The 16104-nt window shown below is 33.7% G+C and overlaps 3 protein-coding genes across 3 annotated transcripts; 2 read left to right on the top strand and 1 right to left on the bottom strand.

Moving 5' to 3' along the window:
• The first annotated feature begins 251 nt into the window (after positions 1 to 251).
• LOC118063476 (E3 ubiquitin-protein ligase PUB22) lies at positions 252 to 1959 on the top strand. The gene has a single exon (XM_035077521.2). The coding sequence runs from the start codon at positions 500 to 502 to the stop codon at positions 1772 to 1774; it is 1275 nt and encodes a 424-aa protein (XP_034933412.1). The 5' UTR covers positions 252 to 499; the 3' UTR covers positions 1775 to 1959.
• Positions 1960 to 9661: 7702 nt separating this feature from the next.
• Positions 9662 to 12870, top strand: LOC118063522 (aluminum-activated malate transporter 10). Its single transcript, XM_035077576.2, has 6 exons — positions 9662 to 10206; positions 10336 to 10476; positions 10593 to 10865; positions 10951 to 11054; positions 11145 to 11288; positions 11405 to 12870. Exons 1-6 carry the CDS (start codon positions 9867 to 9869, stop codon positions 11879 to 11881), a joined length of 1479 nt encoding a protein of 492 aa, XP_034933467.1. The 5' UTR covers positions 9662 to 9866; the 3' UTR covers positions 11882 to 12870.
• A 166-nt stretch (positions 12871 to 13036) lies between these two features.
• On the bottom strand, positions 13037 to 15812 carry LOC118063496 (protein LEAD-SENSITIVE 1). The gene is made up of 2 exons (XM_035077548.2): positions 15624 to 15812; positions 13037 to 13949 (listed from the first exon to the last, which is right to left on the bottom strand). Exons 1-2 carry the CDS (start codon positions 15715 to 15717, stop codon positions 13258 to 13260), a joined length of 786 nt encoding a protein of 261 aa, XP_034933439.1. The 5' UTR covers positions 15718 to 15812; the 3' UTR covers positions 13037 to 13257.
• Positions 15813 to 16104: the final 292 nt, after the last annotated feature.

Genomic DNA, 16104 nt, shown 5'->3' on the forward strand with positions numbered 1-16104 from the left:
TCCTTGTGTTGGGTGGAGGAGAGCAGTTTGGTCGACATCATCTTGTGTTAAGATAACATATATATGTGGAGATGAATTCAATAATCTCCATTTGGGTTGAGTAATTCTGCAAGTTATATGCATGTAATTAAAAGCATTTTGCTTAAAAAATCAGAAGTAAACGACAAGAATGAAGCCCGAGTTTAGATATGGTAAAGGAAGATAGTCAATGCTCCTCATGATAAAAAAAGGATATAGATCCTGTGATCAATAGAGATCCATTGAACGCACACGAGAGCTGTGTGATCTTGTCTCTGTGGAATCTCTCAGTCCTCCTTCTCCTTAATTTATGTTTTCCACTCTATCTGTATGCAGCGCCTTCTTTTGACTGTTCAAATGTCAACGATGTGAACAGCCCAATTACTGATCAATCATCTCTCCCTCTCTCTTCCTTGCTATTTACAATCATTTTTGGCACATACTCTTCTTGTTCTTCCATCTTGATCTTAGCTAGCTTAGTATGCAAAGAGAGGAACAAGAAATTCAAAGAATGGATGGTTTTGAGCATCAAGTGCCATCATTTTTTATCTGCCCAATATCTCTTCAGGTCATGAAAGATCCTGTTACTATATCCACAGGCATGACCTTTGATCGAGAGAGCATTCAGAAATGGCTTTTCTCTTACAAAAAAATCACTTGTCCTGTTACAAAACAGCCACTTTCTGATTTCCGTCTCACTCCAAATTCTAATCTTCTTCGCTTGATCCAATCATGGCATTTACAGCACGCATCATCATCAACAACAAAGTTTGTGGAGCCGGAGCCTACTAATCATGATGCCTTGATTAAAGTCCTTCTTGAAGAGATTAAGCAACCCCAGTTGCAGGTAAAATCTCTTAGAAAGATCAAGTCATTAATCCAGGAGAATCGTGGTGATAGTTGCAGGATTACTTGCATTAGAGATGATAGCTTATTTTCTCTAGTAGCATCTCTTGTAGTCAAAACTGAGTTACCAGGGGTTCCACAGATTACTGGTAATGACACGCCAGTAATTGTCAATGAAGCTGTGTCATCTCTGTGTCTTTTAAGGCCATCCGTTGAGACATTAAAGATGGTTTCACAAAATGAAAGTGGCCTGTTAATCGATTCACTTTGTTTAATTATAACACAGTGTTTGAGCAATCTCCAGATTAGAATTCAAGCTGCTCTTCTCCTGAAGTCCATATTTGAAGTGGTTGATGGAATTTACAAGGAAGGACTTAGAGTTGAGTTCTTTGAGAGCATCACGGAGATATTGAAGGACCAAATTTCAAGACATGGAAGCCTGACAGTCTTGGCTATTTTGATGGAAGTTTTGTCATATGGGAAGAACAAAGAGAAAGCTATTGAGGGAGGACTCATTCCGATACTGATCGAATTGCTAGCTGAGGACAGTGAGAGGCATGTGTGCGAGATGATGTTGGCCGTGCTAGAAAAACTGTGCCAGAAAGCAGAAGGGCGGGCTGCCTTTTTGGCACATCCGGCAGGCATAGCAGTTGTATCGTCGAAGATTTTGAAGGTTTCCCATGTTGGAGATGATAAATCAATACGTTTGTTGTCATCCGTTTTAAGATTTTGTATCAGTAGAGGTGAGGTTGCACAAGAATTTATGGAGGTGGGTGGAGTGACAAAGATTTGCTTGTTGATAGAAAGTGGATGCAATTTAAAGACTAAGGAAAAAGCCAGGGAAATCTTAGGGTTTCATCTTAAAACATGGAACAAGACTCCCTGTTTCCCCTCTTTATTTAAAGCTTGATTAATTACTTTAATCCACAGCACAGACCTCTTTCTTCTTCTTCTTCTTCTTTTTTTGAGAATCATTTCTTGCATAACCTATGCTTAAGTGTATTGTTTTTTGTCCTGGTACTTTTAAAGAAAATGGAATATTTCTTTCTTTTTTTCAATTCCTGTTACAATAATACAACATGTTCTTTTGTTTTCTGTCGGAGATCTCCACATGTTATACTCTAATATTTATGCTGCTACTGTACTTGATTACATGAAAATTGATTCTGCCACACATATACATGGATATTGCAGCAACTTTTTGCTTCATCATATTCAGGATTTTAGTACTTTAAAAGCTTGAAACATCTTCGTTAATTTGATCCCAGGGTTAATTTACAGTCATAAAGTTCCTGGACTTAATTACCAAGGGAAGGGATATCGAGAAATGCAACCAATAATTGATCTTAAGACATGCAACGCACATACGAATAATTTTTTCTGCAAGCCTGTCAACATATATAGAGTAATATATCCAGACGAACGCAATCATGCAAACAAATCTTTTTTGATAAATTGTATCAACTGCTCTCTTTTGGATTTGAAAACGCCAAACATCTGACGATAATAGCAGCTGTAAGACTTTTTCTGACGTAGCTAAATAGACATGAATTAATTTGGATATTAATTAGCGGCCCGTAATTCACATATGCATGCTGCTGTCACTGAAAGGGTCCTTGCTTTGCAGCCATGCATAACGAATACATAATAGAGCAGGATGCTGCCAGGTATATGCAACCAAATCAATATGCATACGTCTAAAATTAAGGAAGCTGCTAACCTTTTTCTTTAGTTTTATTTTCTTAAAAGGAACCTCAATTTGATTCATGATCTGCAGTCAATTTTAGCGGGCACATTCAAAGTAACCATTTCGTCCACCCTCGACAATAAAACTTGGGCTTGCACCTATTGGTTCGATCCTTGATGAATCGATGTTTGCATGAAGTTATGATATTTGGCTTGGTCAATTAAGTACGATTTCAAGTTAATTTTTAACATAAAATTAAAAGAATTAATGAGTAGATAATGTAAATGTATTTTCTAACACCATGAAAATATTTTAATTGAAAATTAGAAAATTGAAGCATATATTTGATAAAATTAAGAGAAAACTATATAGACAAATAAATCATAAAAAAAATGTCAATGTTAACCAAAGATTAAAACAGGAAGTAAAATACGTGGTGCTTTTTGAATTTTTTTTTATATTTAATTACATGGCAATAAAAAAGGATTTTCATCACAAATGTAATAATTTAAATTATGTAGAATAAATATAATTGTTAGCGTAAATTCTTCTTTTGTTATATATATTTTAATACAAAAAAATATACCTTTCTTTAGCTATGTTGTTTATTACAAAGAAATTGTAAGCAATTAAAACCAATATCCAAAAAACTTTTAACTATTTGAAATAAGTATAAAAATTATATCTCTTTAATTAAAACCTCTTTATCTTATTATTACATTCCTTCTTGTTTTTTTTTTTTTTACTTAATTGTTTTTTTACCATAAGTTATGTTTTTTAAACATAAACTTAACACGATCTTAAAGGCAAGTTTTTTTTTTTTAAAAAAAATAAAAACAATTATAATTTTGATGTGAATATATTAAAAAAAACATAACAACAATAAACTTGAGAAAAATCATATAAAAAATTTTAGTTTAAAAAATAGATATTTAGGCTATATTTGTTTATCAAAATGGTTTCCGGGAAACTACTTTCCAAACTTTCATGTGTTTATTTGCTATTAGAAAAATTAGTCAACGGAAAATATTTTCCAGTCTCCAGTCAAAGAAAAATTTGGCTTGGTTTCCAGGAAAGTGTTTTCCTAAAAAATTTGGGCAGAAAACACTTTTTGAAAGTTGTGAAAAATTTAGAAATATCATATTATTTACTAATTATATCAAATTTGGTCCTTAAACTTTTGATTGCTATATATATATATATATATATATACATACATATATTGTTTTGAATATTTATTTTTCAATTTCATCTCTTAAAATTTAATTTTTATATTAACTATGGTCCTCATTTTTATAATTGTTATTTGCTTTTCCCTTATCTTTTTTTATTGAAATTTTTTATCTATCAAATTTGATTTTCATTCTTTTGATTGTTTTTTTATTTTATTTGAAATAATTTATGAAATGTTAATTATTATTATTTTAATTTCTTCATCTTTCATCTTTTTTAGATTTGATCTTTATTATTTTGATTATTATTTATTTTATTTGAGATAATTTATAAAATTATATTTTTTTTTCAATTTCAATTTCATTCAACTTTTTAATTTGTAAGATTTTTTCTCATTATTTTTATAAACTTGAGAAAAATAAAACATTAATAAGTTATTTTCCAGCTCATTTTCCATGATATAACCAAGCAGTAGAAAGTGTTTTCCAACTTATTTTTCATTATACTACCAAACATCAGAAAATAATTCACTTTCCCAGAATTCACTTTCCAAAAGAAAACTACTTCCAGCAAACAAATGGGGCCTTAATATGCATTTGGAGAAGCATGCATATCAGGTTCATATATAATTATTTAAAAAGAAATTGATAATATTACCATAAAAAAATCCAAATATTATTTGAAAAATAATGACATAATTAGATAATTATTAAACATCATTCAAATAAATTCATTTAAAAAAATCAATTACATAAACACCATTTAAATAAATATAAAAATAATCTACTTCTAAAATATGAAAGGATATTTTAAAAAAATAAAAAGGCCAAGCACGCATGGGTTGGACCAATGTGCCTAGTCTACATTAAAACCTAAGCGTGTTTGAGCCTGGTTTTTATTTTTTTACCTTAGAGGAAGGACAACGTGAGTTTGCTCTAACTCTTTTTTTTTTCCTTTTCTTTTTAATTAGGTGGACAAGGAGTCATCCATCTATCATTTTTTCTAGTAATTAAAGGTGGCTCTTGTGATCAAAACATTAAAGTCCAAGTTTTTAGATCCCAAAACCCAAATCCCAACACTTTTTTCATTTAAAAACATGAAAATAATCTCACAAACCTCTATAACCTCATTTCTTATAACAAAACACATTTTAATCGACTTGAAAACTCAAAATCAAATTAAAAAAACTTCATGAGCCTTAAATTACCTTTTCTAACATCACCTTCAATGAGTTACTCTCTCAAAATTGAATCTATAAACACTAAAATCAAAGTTATTGAGGATCAAAATCAAGCCACCTGAGAGTTTATTCTATGCTTAAGATTTTCTAACAACATTTTCTCTCTTCTCTCAAGATCTAATGACTAGAACATAAAATAAAGAAAGTTTCAGACCTAAAAATCTAAAAATCAAAGGGATCAAATGTAAAATAAATAAATAAAAGGATTAAAGTGTAGATTTATATGCCTTTTAAAATGAAAAAAAAGGTTGTTTTTAAGGCTTATTAAACTTTTTTAAGGCTTTACCATTGGAACGGTGCACCATGACTTTATCTATTGCATAATATAAATGATGTCATGTCATATGCTCAGCAATATTTAGAGACATAAATAACATGTGTAGTCTAAGAGTGATTAAGAAGTATATTTGTTTTCTATGTGCAAAAAGAGTCATTCCCTTGTTAGTTCTGAATTTATAACAAGCATGCCCACAAGTTTTGCACTTGGTCAAATCTGCATTTTCAAATTAGTAAAACATGTAAAAGTTTAGACATATACTAATTTTCTAGTATCCTAAGTCAAATGGTTTCATCATGGATTTAACAACATAAAATTTCTCTTTCAACCTATTCCTTTCAAGTAAAATGCTTTTCTCTTATTTGATAATTCTGATATAATCATCCTTAATCAACCCATAATCTGACTTGATAGTGAATACATGTGCAATGACTAATAATTTACTGTGATTTGTGCCCTTCCACCACCAATTCAGGGTTTATACCAAGCATGCCTATAAGTTTTGCACTTAGTCAAATCTGTATTTTTAAATTAGTAAAAAATATAAAAGTTTGGACACATGTCAATTTTCTAGTATCCTAGCCTAAGGGGTTTCATCATGAATTCAACAACATTAAATTTCTCTTTCAGCCTATTCCTTTCAGGTAAAATGCTTTTCATATATTTGACGATTCTGTCATAACCATCCTCAACCAACTCATGATCTGACTTGATGATGAATGCCTGTACAACGACCAATAATTTACTGTGATTTCTATACTTATCTCATAATGGTTCGTCAAAATCTTTTAAAAGTTCATATAATCTAGTAGAGGTGAGCATTTTCGGTTCAATTCGGTTTTGGGCCCAAATAAGTAATCAAACTAAATTTTTTTTTTTCAAGTTTTTGAACTGAACCGAACTGAAAATTGGTTCAAACCGACCATGTTCAGTTTAGTTCGGTTTGGTTTTTTCCCTTCCAAACCAATTTAAACCGAAAATTATTTCTAGGTTTTTTCACTGATCATATTTTTTCAGGGATTCTATTTTCATTTTATTTCTAATTTCACAGATCTATGCTTTCTGTGTATTTTCTGAGAAATCTTTGCTTTCTCAACAAGTATGGCTCTTTTTTAAATTGGTTGGGCATGCATGATATCCAAAAATTCAACTCCAATTTTCTTTTTGTTAGATCTTTTTCCAAAAAATTAAACTCTATAAAAAGATACACAAAAAAAAGGAAAGAACAAAAGTCATTTGACTGGAGAGAAAAAAAAAAGAAAAAAAAAGATCAAAAGATATATGTTATTAAAATGTAAAACCATGAAACCATGAAAACATTATTATTTGAAAAAAAAAAGGAACAAATCAAAGAGGAAGGGCCAAACCCTTACACACAAGTTAAAAAAATCCCTTTTTTCCCCTTTCCAATCTTCCCTCCACTTCATTTTAGAGCCACCACCACACACCTACAAAGAAAAAACCTTAAACTTGCTCTCAATAGTGACCGATCCAACTCAATTGCACTAACTCAATCTCCTTCTCCAATCAAAGAGGAGAGATGCAAAGAGAAGGGGAGGGGAGAGGTGCAGAGAAAAAGGGAAGGTGAGGGGAGAGATGCATAGAGAAGGGGGGGAGGGGTGGCTGCTCTTATGTGTAGGAAATGCAGAAAGAAAAGTTTAAGCTTTAGATTTAGGGTTAGAAAAAGCATCCTATTTATAATTATTTTTTTAAGTACTGGTCTGGTTGAACCAGTTCAGTTCAGTTCACTCGATTTCAGATTTTGGAAACCGAACTAAACCATAATTTGTTTTGTGATTTTTTAATAGGTTAATTCGGTTTTTTTTTTTTTTTTTTTGTTTTCTCAGTTTAATCGGTTTATTGGTTTTTTTGCTCACCCCTATAACCTAGCTATGTTTGGATTTGGTTCTTGATCTACAATTGAACATTCACCTACATAACCCTGATTCATTCTCATTGCATCCATAATCATACTTATATAATATTATTATTATTATCATCTATAACTTCATACACATTGCTAAAACTAGAACTTAACCCAACCATCATTTATACAATGGTATCGTAAGGAACAAATGGTTCTTTATGAGCAAACCAACATAAATATTTTTTCATAAACCCTTTTTTTATAGAAAATGCATCATATTTAGATTGAGAAACTTTTTATTTTTACACCTTTATATAGACATCCAATACCGCCTCCACTAATATTTCTCGAATTAGATGGTACACAATTAATAAAACCCTTAACCCATTACAATAATCCATCCAGTGCAACCCTTCGGGTGAAACTCGATACATCTTAAAGCAGTCATCCATTACGTATATAAAACTATATAGAATATTGATAACATGTTTTAATTAATAATGTTAACTAAACAAATTATTCGTACTCAAATAATTAGTTATCATTAGTTGAATTCAAAATTATTGAATCTATTTTAATAGTACCCTTTAATGATTATCAATTTTCAACCAAAAAAAAATCAAACTCTTCCCAATTTACCTAAATCTTTAAATTAATAATGAAATTGATAAAATATGAAATTTGTCCATTAAAACACTTAATTTCATCAAATGACAAACAAATACAATTTCTCAAAATCTCAAATAAACCTTAACATGTACAAATCATACAACAAATTTCTATAGAAAAAAGCTACAGAACAATTAAACACATAATAAAACTACATATACTACATAAAAATACCAAAGAAGTAACATAAAAAATGGGTTACAACAAAAAATAGATAGTTTTGTTTACTTGATGTGGTGAATCTTCAAAAGAAAAAAATTAAACCATAATAGGGATATTGATAGACTGAGTGTTGGGGTGGTTGGATTTGTGATGATGAGAGCTTGATTTGTGATAAAATAAAATAGAAAATGGTGATATTTTCTGTTAAAAAAAAAGAAAGAAAGAAAGAAGAAGAAGAAATAGAGGGGGAAATGAGTGGTTGTTTGGCAAGTTATAACTTAAATATTACTCATGGATTCACCGACGGATATTAGTAACAATTATATTTCATTTGTAATCCCATCTATAATACTGACACGTTGTATTTCTATTTTTTTTTTATTTCTTGACTTTTAACTATAATTACCTTGTTTTATTTATGAATACTGCCTGAAACAATAATGTCATTTTTTATTAGTAAATATCATTGCAATTTACATATGGTATTTTTTTCATCCCACTTGATTACAAGTTAATGCTACTTGACTTGACCATGAAAGCAAATTAAACTATAATCAAGTTAACAAATGTCAAACTAGTGGTGTTTGGTATTGCGGTTGGACTGGACTTTTAAAACATTTTGACTTCTTCTTTTTAGCTTTGATTTTAAAAAAAAGTTATTTTGATGTGCTAATATTAAAAATAAATTCTAAAAAATAAAAAAAAATATATATATTACTTTAACATATTTTTCAAATGAAAAACACTTTGAAAATTTTCATTCTAGTCCCAACATCCTCCTTGTCATGCTAAATGACTCGTTGAGATCTGGTAACGACAAGTGCAAAAATATCATCATCTGGGAATAAGGTTTGAAAACTACAGGGACATGAAAACTACAAGGATGACATGCGATCATATGTATATCCAGTTAAAATTAATATGTGTGTGAGCCGTGAAATTAAGCTCAATTAATTTGTCCAGAAATAAGGGCGCTCTCAATGAGATTAACGGAGACATATATCGTACAATATCTACCATAAATTGTCTCTGGATTGATGTCTTGGCTTATCACAATCTTCCCTGAGATTTATGAATCCTAGTTTTTAACACCCCCTTCTTAACTGATCCTAGAACTAGTTGAGTGTAACAATGTCTTTCTAAGCAATATCCTTCGGTAATTAAACTGCTGTTTTTCAGACACAAAATTGCCAGGACTCTAAGACGATTCGACGTGCTTAATAAAAGAAACAAAATTCTTGAGTGCATTATAATGCATCTATGTTGTTTCCAACTCTGTTATCACGAAGACGACATTGCCAGGACTCTAAGAGGATCTCTGTGCTTAATAAAACAGCCACTTGTGCAGAAGGATAGGAGCGCTAGGATATCACTACAATTTATTAGGTATAGCCACAATGCGATGACGTTTACTGGCAAAAGCTGGACTAATTTTTAAAGGCCATGTCATGTTATCTCTTGTATATACGTGCTCTTTGTGCTCTTCCAAGAAAAGCATTGGCCCACAAAGAATTGCATATCTTTGGCCACTAACGTGTCAAACGTACCCTAGCTAGTTTTGATTTACCTACCAAGAACCATAGAAAGTTTCTTGTAGTACAATCTACCTTGTACAGATTTACTTTTTTGAGGACCTAGCTAGCTAGGTACGGAGTAGAGTCTGGCATGTATATAAGTGCTTTATTAGTGTTAACTAATCTCAAGTCTAACCAGCAACAGAGCCATCGGTTACATGGAAAATAAGCCTACCAGAGCTTAGAACTTTCTGTTAGTGTTATTGAAGCTTCTCTAGCTATATACATCCCTTTTGCTAGAAGACGCTGATCATATAGCAGAAATTGATTCAAAAGAACAACCCACTTGGCTACATCTATCAGATTTGTCCTACCAATCTTATCTTAACTTGCCATTTTTGTGAAGTCTTCAAATGGTGATGGGAAACAGAGCTCCAAACAAACTGGAATGGAGGATAAATGTACGTAATGGGACATCAGAGATACTACAGCCTGAGTCTGGTTTAGTCCACAGAATATGGTCATGGTTGAAGGGTCTGCTAGGAGAATTCATGTTGAAAATTTGGAATTTTTTGGAGAAGGCTAGGAACATAGCGGTTGCTGAGCCTAAAAAGGTTATCCATTGTCTCAAAGTAGGGGTGACACTAACTATCGTGTCGCTCTTCTACTATATGAGGCCTTTGTATGAAGGCGTTGGAGGGAATGCTATGTGGGCGATTATGACAGTTGTGGTAGTTTTTGAATACACTGTGGGTTAGTACTCCAAATTAAATCGCAGCGATTTGTGAGCTTTACTTTATTTTCTGTTTTCAAGTATAATATCTCCTTTATTAAGAACTACTCTAGGCTCGAAACAACAATTGCAACATGTCTGTCTTGCAGGGGCAACACTATATAAATGTATTAACAGAGCAATAGCCACTTTCCTTGCTGGTTCACTTGGCGTTGGCGTTCATTGGGCTGCAAGTCACTCTGGAGATAAACTCGAGCCCATAATTCTTGGAATCTCAGTTTTCCTTCTTGGTGAGTTAGAATCTGTTCCCAAAACAGAATTCCTCCCCTTGCGATTCTTCCTTTTGTTTTCTGTCTTGTTCCATTTATGACTTGCGTCCACTCACGCACCCTTGTCTAAGTTACAGCTTCAGCAGCAACCTTTTCGCGGTTTATACCATCCGTTAAAGCCCGATTTGATTATGGTGTTTTGATTTTCATCCTGACCTTTAGCTTAGTGTCCGTTTCTGGTTATCGCGTGGATAAATTGATTGATGTTGCACGTCAGAGGTTGTCCACAATTGCTATTGGGGCCTCCCTTTGCGTTCTCATATGCATGTTATTCTATCCAATCTGGGCTGGCAAAGAGCTTCACAATTTGATTCATCGTAACCTGGAAAAGCTTGCTGATGCATTAGAGGGTATGTGCACACAGCCAACCATGAAAATTGAATTCATCTATTTCAACAGAATGACAATTAATATAACTGCTAACATGAATTGCAGGATGTATTGCTGAGTACTTTACAGACAGCAGTGCTGGAGATTCTTGTAAGAAAATTGGAGGCTATAAATGTGTTCTTAATTCGAAGGCAGCTGAAGATTCTATGGTAGGTTACTAACCAACCCAAGTCATTTGAGCAATAGATTTTAAGAAAACTTGTTGCAGTGGTTGATAAACTTCCCCTTAAAATGCGCAGGCTGGCTTTGCAAGATGGGAGCCTGCACATGGTCGATTCAACTTCCGGCATCCATGGAAGCAGTACCTAAAGGTCGGGGCGTCACTGCGAAGCTGCGCATATTGCATTGAAACTCTCGATGGTTGCCTAAACTCAGAAATTAAGGTAAAAGCCTGAAAATGGAACTCACTTCTATCCAAGTTTTCTGGTATTCTTGCCTCCGTACTCTCAAGTACTTTCTCCAGACTTTTAATGCTGGAAACATTAATGTTTGGCAACAGGCACCTGAGCCTCTAAGGAGGCATCTCAGTGATGCCTGCATCACATTGAGCTCCTCTGCTTCGTTTCTCTTGAAAGAACTGGCTACTACAGTTAAGACCATGAGAAAATCATCAGAAATAGACTTCTCAATTGGAGAGATGCAATTTGCAGTGCTAAAACTTGAAAACGCCATGAAATCTCTTCCTAACCACCTTGTTGCCACACCTTCCTCAACATCCGATAGAGATGCCAAAGCAGAGCCTATCAGAAAAACCACTACACCATCATCTGTCATGGAGATTCTTCCACTAGCAACACTGGTATCTATGCTAAAAGAAACGGCAGCAAGAATCAAAGAAATTGCTGATGAAGTCAATGAGCTTGCAAAGCTAGCAGATTTCAAGCCTCCTAACACCAAAAAGGCTAGCCAAAGCCAATCCAGCAACCAAGTTGACGAGCCATCAAACAATGAAGAACGCACCAAAGGTCTGGGATAATCCTGATTACACTATCCATTAACGCCTGTTGTTTCTGGTAGAAAACTAATGAAGCACACAGTACTCTACAGCAAAGCAGATCGTGATTGCGAAAACTTTTTAAGATATGCTTAAAGAAACCTTATTTTCAGTTGCCATGCGTAAAAAGCAACTTCTGTCCTTACTCTCCCAGGATGTACTCGTGCTGGTCATTTAAGCACTAATCTCCTAATGGGATGTTAATTTAACTCACAGGTTGTTTTCAAAGACTCGTTTCATTGCTTGCTTAGGGCAATTGCCAACTTAATTTATGGATTCCACCTGGGAAATCTTTTGTTATGCGTATTGCATCATCAAATCTTTCATGGCTATTCAAATATAATATTTTGATAATTATCACACAAAAAAATGATAATGTTATCGAATTCTAGAACCCTGTATTGCAGTACACGTCGGGTGAATCATTTTGTATGTCGGTGGTCCATTCAACTTGATTTTTCAGCTCGAAAGAAACGAATGACGAATCCACTAACTACGCAAAACATAGAATGCATAGGATCCCATGAGTTTAAATCTTTTTTCTTACTAAAAAAAAAGAGAGTCAAATTAGATAGAATCCAAATCAATAGAGACAAAAATGCCGAAGAGAAAATTTACTCTGTTATTCCGTTCCAAATAGAAATTGAGAAAAATTTAAAAGTTTTGTTTTTATTTAAAATTAATTTTTATTTTCTTAAATTATTTTAATATGTTGATATTAAGAATAATTTTTTTGAAAAAAATATTATTTTAATATATTTTCAAGTAAAAAAAACACTTTAAAAAACAACCATTACCGTACACTTAAATCCTTTTTCCTAGCAGCTGGCTACAGACAAGTAATGTAATTAAAACCTGCTCTGAAACGAGAAAAATGCCTCCCAGTACATTTCACCATCAAACGATGTTATTACCAAGACGTTTTCTGCACAAGATAGTGGCATTTTGAACATAAGTTTGTAAGATTATAATGATGCCAGGTTCGTTCTTTAGATATTGTGTATAACCAAGTTTGTCACGCAATTTATTGGACAATGATCTTGCCACTTCAAGTAAAGGCAGCAGGAACCGCATCTGATACACCTGATGTCCAAAAGCGGAGAAACACGCTACCATGGCTTTCACAAACCACTAAAGTTGAAAGATCAAATTTCAAGAGTAGATAACTATAACAGACCAATACAGGCCTTCAGAGGGTGAACTTGATTTATTACACAGCCAACAGCAACCGATTTACCAAGAATGATGAAAGCAACAAACTCCCATTTACATGCACTAACATCAGTGAATTCTTATAATGGAGACCAATGACATACATATACACGCATCTTGACGTACAGAGAGATGAGAAATTCACATCACCTGGCAATCATTGCACCAGAAGCATCATCATCTTCAGGTGCCTCCTCCAGAGGGCCAGCCCAGCTCAGTTTCATAGCCAAGTCTTCCACAGCCACCTTGATTACATCACTACGGACACCTATATCAGTAGCATATCTGCTCATGCAGAACATTCCAGCTGTTACCGTAGCAACACCAACAGGGCTAGGTATTAACAAGTTTAAAGGAGATGAAAGAATTGCAGCCAATGGAGCACCGATAACAGTAGAAGCTTGACCACTTCTTCCAACCCCCAGCCTGTCCATTACCAGAAGACCTGTCTTGCAGTACATTGCAAAATCCTCGCAGTTGTTCTGAAACACGTCGTAATTGCCAAATCCATTTTGAAGAAGATACATTGCTCTGTGGATAACGGTTTCTGGGGGGTCAGATGCTGCAGTGGTGCACGTGCCTCCACGTACTTTTGCAAGAAAAACAGTAGGAGGCACCCCATACTCAAAGCAGTAAAGAGATCCTTTTTTGAGGAAGCAGTCCAGGCATGAGAGGACTACACCACTATCAAGTTGTCGGAATCCACAGTCAGGAAAGGTTTCACAGGATGATGGAATGTTTGACATTGAATTATAGAAGTCAGAAGATGTATCAGAGCTTGAATTTGCATTCTGCCTAGGAGTAAAATGGACCACCTTGCTTCCACCAACAAAGATCCCTGCACAATCAAATAAAAAATATAGCTTCTGCTATATGTCTACCCAAGGAATGAAATGCTACAATCAAACAAGATTGCCATTGGCCATTTAAAACCTGTCCAACTGCAGTTGTAACTCATTAACCGAACAAATGCAATATAAAAAGTTATTGATAAGGATAACAATTGTAATAGATCAAAAGGTGAGCTTGAGTGTGCTTGTTAGGCGGTAAATGCTATTTAAAGTAATTATTTATTTAATATCATTCAGCATAGGAAAATGCAATTCCACGTCAATAACTTCTTCAATTTACTCCAAACCCTCACGTGGAGTTTTATACATGAGAGAAGCCCAAGTTAGAGATAAGTACATAACAACATTAAGAGCTAAAACCCAAGAGAAAGCACAAAACAACTTTAAGAGCTAAACTCAAGTTAGAGAAAAACACAAAACAACTTTAAGGAAATACAAGTTACAGCTAAGTTTATAACTATTAGAGTTGATACATGAGATTAGTTGGTGAAAATTATATTGTGTGAATGGAAACTCTACAGAACAATTAGTTATGAACAGTTAGAAACGAATTGCAAATATATTGATTCAAGACCAAAATTAATGAATAATACCAGACGCAGGTGACACGGATTAACACCCCTTTCTCATTATGAGCTAAAGACGAGCTAGGCACATAGCCCATAGCTCTAAACTGCCCATGAAAAGCAGCTTCCAAGAACACTAATATAGGGATGTAATTGACAAGAATCAAATGGTGGTGTCATATGACACTAATGTAGCTGAACAGCCACTGACCCCTGAACTTGTTCACGTCACTAGCCATGTAACCCTAGACATCTTGAAAGGCTAATTTACTATTACCAAAGAAGCAAGGAGTCCAAATGTGCACAAGTAGCTCCCCACAATTTTCCACAAGGAGCTGTTGTAACAATGGCACGTAGGCATTATGCCTAAAATCTAAAAGCACAATTTAATCCTGATGGTAGGCATTCAGCTTCCAATTCCCTAAGGCAACACAGAGCAGTCACAACCAAGGAGATACAGAACAAGATTCAGCACTGGATAAGGGCTGAGGACCACTAACAAAGAGCACATTTAAAGATTTTCCTATAATCAATGGTACGGTCCATTTTATGCAAAACTACTGCTCAACACCAATCTTCATGATGTTGGTGTTATTTCCATCAATCAACGCCCTAAAGTTATACCAAGATAATGTCATCACTCTTTAAGTATCTTCCTAATCTCCCCGCTGCAAAGCATAACAAAAAAATGTGAAAGAAGGAAAGGTAATTAAACAACCACCAAGAAATCAAAATCCTAGCAAAAAGATGACATAAGAGCTAAATGAGCACCAAATGTTAAGACAGTGACGTCGCTAGTTTTGCTCTTCACAAACGATAAACATGATGAAGCATAACCTTGCAATAAAAGAAACTTCAACTTGCGCCAATCTCTAAATTCTCAAAGAAGGATTTGATTTCTTATAAAAGTCCAAATGCAAATTATATGAGCACTTTTAGACATCATTCGTGAACCCAATCCAACCTAATTAACATCCACAGCCCAGAAGCAAGAAAAAAATACAAAAAAAATAAAAACTTCGAATGAGAATTACATAAGAAAGATCCACATTGCAAAACTCAGAAAGAAGCAAGAAGAAAAAAGAGATGAGATACCATGGTGAGAGTAGGTGAAAACAGCTCTGTAAGAATAGATATGATCTCCTGGTTTGATTTCACTTCTCTCCACTCTGTGACTAAGGAAACCCATCTCTCCCTCCCTCCCCTTACTCTCTGTTACCCCACTAGTAAATTTTACTCAAAATCAATAGAAACAGCACGGTACCTGGTACTTCGGGTTTTACTGTGATTTCTCTGGTTTTTCAAAGTATTTTTTTTTTAAGTGTTAAAAAATATTTATTTTATTTTTTATTTTTAATATCAATTTAAAAACACAAAACTAGTTTAAAATTAAAAATTTAAGGAGCGTGATGCAGCCGCACAAATAAATACTACCAAAAGCTACCATCCAAATAATTAAGCAAATTTTGAAAGGTCCAATCACATTATTCATGCCGTGATATTAATGATGATGATTGATGATACATTCTTGCTACTTAAAGACTTTTACCCTTTTTTCCTTCATGGCATTATATGT

The sequence above is a fragment of the Populus alba genome, chromosome 2, assembly GCF_005239225.2.
Source record: "Populus alba chromosome 2, ASM523922v2, whole genome shotgun sequence".
NCBI lineage: Eukaryota > Viridiplantae > Streptophyta > Magnoliopsida > Malpighiales > Salicaceae > Populus > Populus alba.